We start from the raw sequence: 6,935 nt of genomic DNA on the forward strand, positions 1-6,935 counted from the left end.
CTGCTCTAATTTAAGTAAGAAAGGGTTTTCTTTTTCCCATGCTGGATGGGAGGAAGATGGCAGACGTAAAGACCACTGTCAGGGGCAGGAAAGGAAGTCTGAAATTGGAGCTGGAAGATCTAGTGGCAGAATTGGAAACATGAGGTGGTGGGAAGTTTGTTAAGAGGTGAGAGGAGAGGGGAACAGAGAGCAGGGACGGCTGCTGTGTAGAAGCTATGTGTTAGCTTTTCCTAATGTTTCTTTAGCAAATTCTTCTAACATAGACCAGGGAAAGGGAACGTGGGGAGGATCAGAAACACCTCATCAAGCACAGGCTTTGCTTACTTTCCCCCGGTGACGATCCAGTGAGGAGCTGAACTCAACAGTTCCCAGTGGCATAACTGTTTCTTTTGTCCATGCTGTACGTATTAAGCTTTTTGACTTTGCTAATTCTTGGGTTAATCCTTAGCTCTGCCTGCTGCTCCTTCTTGTTCAGACAAGTGCCTGCTGATTGCCTGGTGCAGGCACAGGTTACACTGCAGACATGGGTGCAAGCCCAGCAACATACATGATTGCTTCACAAGCACCTTGAGCTCTCCATCCTCATGCAGTTCAGCAATCAGTCTTACAGGACGTGTGCTGTGATGCCATTTGGTAATCACACAGGCAAAAGCTGGGTTATTTTGAAGAGGTTAAACATTGAGAAAAGACACCAAAAAAGCTGGAGTCTGGAAGCTGCAGGCTCCAGGGAAGTGCTTTTTCTGATGCACTGGCTAAAGAAAGTAACTTGGAATATTGTTTTCCTTCCAGTTCCTTTCTCACCTCCACCAGTAATCCTAAACTTTGTCAAAATATTTGCTCCTTAGCAAGTTCTGCCAATGGTGTGAAGGAATTGGTCCAACAGTGAAACACGCAAGATGAACAGAAGGCTTTTACCTATTGCAAAAGACATGTCAGAATCAGAGATAAAATGAGAGGAAGAAATCAAGAGGGCCTTGCCTTTCTTCTCAGCACAAAAAGAGGTAACAATTTATTGCCTCAAGCTAAGCCCTGCTTGTTTCTTTTCCCCATCGCTTTCCTCAGATTTCCATTTCCCATCTGAGATAGCACATCCAAGTGGCTATCAATTCAATAGGTGGTACACTGGGATTGGCAGGCTCTTCCTTGTCACTCTCAATCTTCCCTCAAAAGACAACGATTTTGAATAACTACTCAAAAATATGCTATTTTTTTTAGCATAAATCAGACTGTTTGCAGTACATGTACTGGCAAACATACCCAGGATGTCAGCACTGGAAATGCCAGTATTACCACCACCATCAAATCATGAGATGAGGCGTTCAAATAACCACATATATTTACAAGTTACTTCCAGCTCTTGAATCCTGTTGACTGATCTGTCATGCCTGCCCCACACAACCTTCCTCAGCCACACATTCGTTAAAGACGGTAACAACTGACTTAGGGATATTGGGTTTTGTACACTGAACTCTCACCACAGAACACACAGGAGTACTTCTTGGGACATAAACCTTCAGAGTCAGAAATGATCCCATTGTGAGTTTTGACATCAAAACCGACTTGAGACAGTAAAAACAACTTTTATTACATGTAGAAAACATTTAAGCTTGAAACTAGCACCAACTTAAGAACAATTTAACAGAAGATAGGAAATAATTTTACATAAGAGAAACATCTTTTATATTAGCTCTGAGGTGTCAGGCAGCCACTGTTATTTCACACTTTTTGCAGAAGCATTTTAAACTGTGTGTGGCCACTGTCTGAGCCTTTTTCAGAAGTGCCGTTTCCTCCTTAGAGAAGCCTTTGACAGCGATGGTCAGCTGAAAAATATTCTTTATATTGCATTCATGCATCCACTGCATGAAATCTCGCTGATTCACTAGTTTCCCGTGGGGGGAACGTTTTCATGGAGATACTGGAGAGCCAAATCTGTCCACTTCATTTCTTGCTCTTTCACAGACTCAGTTGTTCCACCGTTGTCTTGCTCTGGTTCAGGAAGCTCATTCTGAGAACCAAACAGAGATACACTGCATTCCACACATAATACACTTTCTGAAAGGAGCAGGTTACTAAGGCTTCATATGGGTAAATGCACAAATCCACAAACAAGACCAGAGGGTGTATCTGAACAATACATATCATACATACTGAGACACTTAAAAATATAACTAAGCCCAGTTATGAACAATATTCTCTTCACATGAATATGGTGCTTAATCTGAAAGGTAAATTGGTTTTCCAGGCCCCTGGGGTGTTGCTATACACTCCAGCTGCACATGCAGTGAAGGAGAATATACAGCAAATGCAAAATGATAATAGTATGATGCAATTATTCTATTGCTCGTTTCCAATGTGTTTCTTCTGCTGTTGCCAGGAATACAGATACTATATTTATTATAGCTCTTATTAAGACAACTGGTTTTGTAACATGTTACTTTCCTATGGCAGGTGAGAAATCCTTCCTCTTTCTGCATACAAAACTCAGGTGTGGCTGTGCTGTATCAATAGCAGAAGTCAGGTGCAACACAGAGCTGCTCACGACACAGTAAGAAGGAGGTATAGTTTAACCGAGATTGCATTTTCCTCTCTCATATTATTTGTTCTCTGCTGATGTATTGGTGCAGCCACAAGGAGTGCTTGTTATTTCTGCTAGATACTATTTGGGCAAGAATTGGGAGTTCTAGATCTCTGGAAACCCCAGCATGAGCTCAATAAAATGTTTCAGTTTTGAAAGCAGCATCTGGTTTGAGCCCTCTGAGTTCATAGGAATCTCTCAAGTGAGCACTACGATCAGATGCTCAGGACAGGCTCAAATACCACTCTGCAGCCGTTCTATTTGCTCCTTGACAATACCACTGAGTAAATCTCCTGTGATTTTGTGCTGGTTTTTCTATGTGATCAGAGCCAATCCTATCCCTGGGGATCTTTATATCCACAGCCAGTCCTTTCTTTCCATTGTTATTTGATGAAGCTTCCTGCTTTGAGGCTGCCTTCTGTATGTGACTGTAAGTAGCTCAAGAAATGGCTGTAAGGAAAGACACAGCAACGTTTGGGCACAGGGTAAAGGCAAATGTCGGCAAGGAACAAGTTTGTAATTATTAGCCTGTCTAATAAAGGTTATTCCAAGCAAAGAGAGGTTTGGGCTCTTGTATCTGAGAATCACAGCTCTGCAAGATCATTCCTGCAAGCCCAGATGTTGGCACGATATAACTTGTATGCTGTATATATGGATTTTGGAGGTGTAGCTGCTCCGTGCCCTCTCTGAAAAGGCAGTGGTGTAAGGGCTAAAGCTTGTGCCATGTCACCAGCAATGTGGAAATGTCTCTCTACTAAAAGAAACTAGCAGCCTGTCAGTCCCCGTGACCTTAGCATGACTGCTTTGTGAATGCTAGCCAGGCTAAAGCGTGTGTACCAGAGAGAACAAGAAAAAGGAAACTCCTCAGATATCTCTCACTGTCCTAGCAGTTTCAAAATGGCTAAGGAAAGGTGTCCTTGTGGGAGATCCGAAGTTTCAGTTGTGGCTTTGTGGGACCAGAGGTAGCTTTTTTCCAGGTGCACCTCTCTGGTCTTGTAGCTGTACAAGAAGCTGCACACTGGATGAAAAGATAGGTGCCATGCATTGGATGCAGTGCTACAAACAAGAGTCATACTACAGATGCCAGTTTGTCCACTACTATCCTTGAACTGGCCACAGCAACACTGTATCTGAATAGACTGATTAGGAAGGTATTTGAGAGAATTTCAGCTTTTTAAATGGAATTTCAGAAGATAAAGAGTAACCAAGATGCTCAGCATGAGACTGCTCCTCTGTTCTACCAACCAACTGGGAAACCACTTCAAACACTAGCAACAGGAAGGGGAAACACAGAGAAAAGAGAGTTCTACTTCTCCCTGGTGCCAAACCCAGAATTGTGCCATGGGAAGAACACTCCAGTTGTGAGGAGATTCAGCATTTTTCCCCACAGGGAAGGGGGGAGAGAAACATCCACATCCTCATATGCCCACAGGAATGACTGGCATGCAGGACAAGAGTGAGTCGGATCCATCCTGGGAATCTTTTGCACAAATAAGCTGTACCACCAGCAATACTCTTTGTGCTGTTTCTTGGAAGGGGCACATCACCCTTAACTGTGATTGATAAGAGCAGTTCACCTACCAGAGGGATAGCTACATCCTCGTACGGTAATTTATCTTCCCTCCATGCATCGTCGATCAAATCCAGGATTCTGCCATCCTTTAGCACTTCGCTGTCCATTGTTGTAGCAGGCGAGGACAGCTAAATCTGTGACACAAAGCAGGCAGTACTGCTAACAGCCACATCTCTAACCAAGTATTTGGAGTGTGGAGTATGGGCTTGCCCCAGTTTTGTTCCAATTTCTATTAAGCTTTTATGGAAAACATTTTCCTAATCCACTGAAAAAGGGCTTATAACCACAGGAAAACTACACCTGGAAAGCACATTATCAAACTGAACTGCAGATATATACATTCATCTCTAATGCATATCAAAACCTAGCCTGTTATTATTAATTATAGATTTACATATGTTTATAGCTACCGACCCTCAAAAATCTCTTTTGGGTAAGCTTAAGGACCTAGAGCTCCTCCATCCCCTCTAACTCTGCACAGAACCGTTGCTTGTGTTTGGTGCCTGCTCGATGCTGTAACTCATCTACACCTTTGTGAGTCTGGGAAAGAGTCAGAACAAAGGCACCCAAAATACTGCCAAAACCTGAAATCCAGGAAATTTGGTGAAACGAGAAAAATCATAGAATTAGACTGGTTTGGGTTGGAAGGGACCTTAAAGCTCACCCAGTTCCAACCCCCTGCCACAGGCAGGGACACCTTCCACTAGAGCAGGGTGCTCCAAGCCCCGTTCAACCCGGCCTTGAACACTGCCAGGGATGGGGCAGCCACACCTTCTTCGGGCAAGAGAGACCTGCCTTTCCCCTCAGCCACTATAATCACTCCAGGGGTTTCCTGTCATCATTTTATTACTACTCTGCCCTCCTTAAGACGTCCCCTCAGGCACTCGGGACAGCAGCCAGGGCTGGAGAGTACCGAAGCCGGGTCTCTCGGGGGGTGCAGGAGCCCCGTGGCCATTCCTGGCTCCAGAGCTGTATGTTGCACAGGCCTTGCCTTGACAATCAGCGAGGCGGCCCCGCGGGGGGCACAGGCTGCCGGTGCAGCGCGATACGGCCCCTGCCCGTCCCCGCGCTGCTCCCGGCGGGGATCACTCAGTGCCCCCCCACACCTCCAGTCCCACCAGCCCCCACCACCGCGGCCCGTGCCGCCATACCCTGCCCATCCCGGCTCGGCGGCGCGACAGTGCGCAGGCGCGGACCCTGCGCAGGCGCAGCGGCCGGTGGCCGCTGAGTCCGCGGTTTGTCTGCGCCGGTAGGTCAGCGACACGGCGGGGGAGGGCGCTGGTGGCCGGGAGGTGCCGTGTCGGCACGATGGTGGGCGGCGGATGCAGTCGGTAGGGGCCGCCGCTGGACCGTGACCCCTCGCGGCGAGGCTCCATCGCTAATCAGCGGCCGGGCCTGGCCGGGACGGCGCGGGGAGTCCGGAGCGCAGGTCGGCCCCGCAGGACGGGCGGGGGCTTCTCCCCGGGAAGCGGGGGCCTGCGGGCCGGAATGCGCTCGACTCAGTGGATGCGATGCGTTCATGAATTGTTGGGTTTTAAATGTTTTTTCTCTTTGCTTTGGTTGGTTTGTTTTGGTTTTGTTTGTTTTTCAAATACTTCCTTTTATGTCAATTTCAGAAGTAACGGGCCAGCACTTGTTGCTTCACCTGTAGTTGATGGCAGATTGTTTTGTTCTCTGGTGTCCGTGTGGGGTCTTCACTCAGTTGCCTGTAGCGTGTACATAGTGACTTGCAAGCTTGGGAGATCAGAATATAATACTGAGTTAAACCTCATGACTGGATAGAGAACAGCCCAGAGGACAACTTGGGGGTGTTCATTGACGAGAAGCTCCCCATGACCCAGCAGTGTGTGCTTGAGCCCAGAAACCACCCATGTTCTGTGCTGCATCCCCAGCACTGTGACCAGCAGGTCGAGGGAGGGGATTCTCCCCCTCTGCTGTGGTCTGGGGAGACACATCTTGCAGTCCTTATCCAGCTCTGGGGCAACAACACAAAAGGGATGTGGAGCTGTTGGAGCGAGTCCAGAGGAGTCCACAGAGATGCTCCAAGGGCTGGAGCAGCTCTGGAGAGAGGCTGAGAGAGCTGGGCTGGTTCAGCCTGTAAAAGAGAAGGCTCCTTAAAGGGAGATCTTAGAGCAGCTCCAGTGCATAAAGGGGTTCACAAGAAATCTGGAGAGGGGCTTTTTACTGTGATTGCCCCATCCCTGGCAGTGTTCAGGGCCAGGTTGGACGGGGCTTGGAACAACTTGCTCTAGTGGAAGTTGTCCCTGCCCATGGTAGGGGTTGGAACTGGATGAGTTTTAAGGCCCTTTCAAACCCAAACCATTCCATGATTCTGTGTAGCATAAAACTGTTTAGAGGTGTCAGATTTTGAGGCTCTTCTCCCAAACCCAAGTGGACTGGCAAGCGTGCAGGGCTGACAGATTCAGGTGTCTTACCGTGGGCATCCTGCTTAAAGCCTAACAGAGAAAGAGGGGATGCCGTCTGGCTCCTTGTGACACTAGAGCTTTCAGTGTTGAGCTGATCCCGGTTTCTCGTGAAAGGAGCTGTGGGTAAAGGATCTGGATTTCTCTCTTGATTTCCTTTATGAATTTTAGCAGACTGTCACTGTAGTGGACAGTGAAATCTCTCTGCTACCCACTGAAAACTGATTCTGTGCAGGGGTGATTAGCATGAAACAGCAACTGGCTAATGTCTGCTCTTGCCACCTGGAGAGCTCTCTTGGAGAGCTGTCAGCAGCTCAGGGGATCTGCTCATCTGCTCTCGTCAGCAGCTCTGCCATCAGCAGGA

At 47.5% G+C, this 6,935-nt stretch overlaps 1 protein-coding gene across 1 annotated transcript; it reads right to left on the reverse strand.

The window, feature by feature from the left end:
• Positions 1-1,650: 1,650 nt before the first annotated feature.
• ANAPC13 (anaphase promoting complex subunit 13) lies at positions 1,651-5,333 on the reverse strand. Its single transcript, XM_080623703.1, has 3 exons — positions 5,300-5,333; positions 4,157-4,282; positions 1,651-2,005 (listed from the first exon to the last, which is right to left on the reverse strand). Exons 2-3 carry the CDS (start codon positions 4,253-4,255, stop codon positions 1,880-1,882), a joined length of 225 nt encoding a protein of 74 aa, XP_080479829.1. The 5' UTR covers positions 4,256-4,282; positions 5,300-5,333; the 3' UTR covers positions 1,651-1,879.
• Positions 5,334-6,935: the final 1,602 nt, after the last annotated feature.

The sequence above is a fragment of the Psittacula echo genome, assembly GCF_963264785.1.
Source record: "Psittacula echo genome assembly, chromosome: 7".
Taxonomy (NCBI): domain Eukaryota; kingdom Metazoa; phylum Chordata; class Aves; order Psittaciformes; family Psittacidae; genus Psittacula; species Psittacula echo.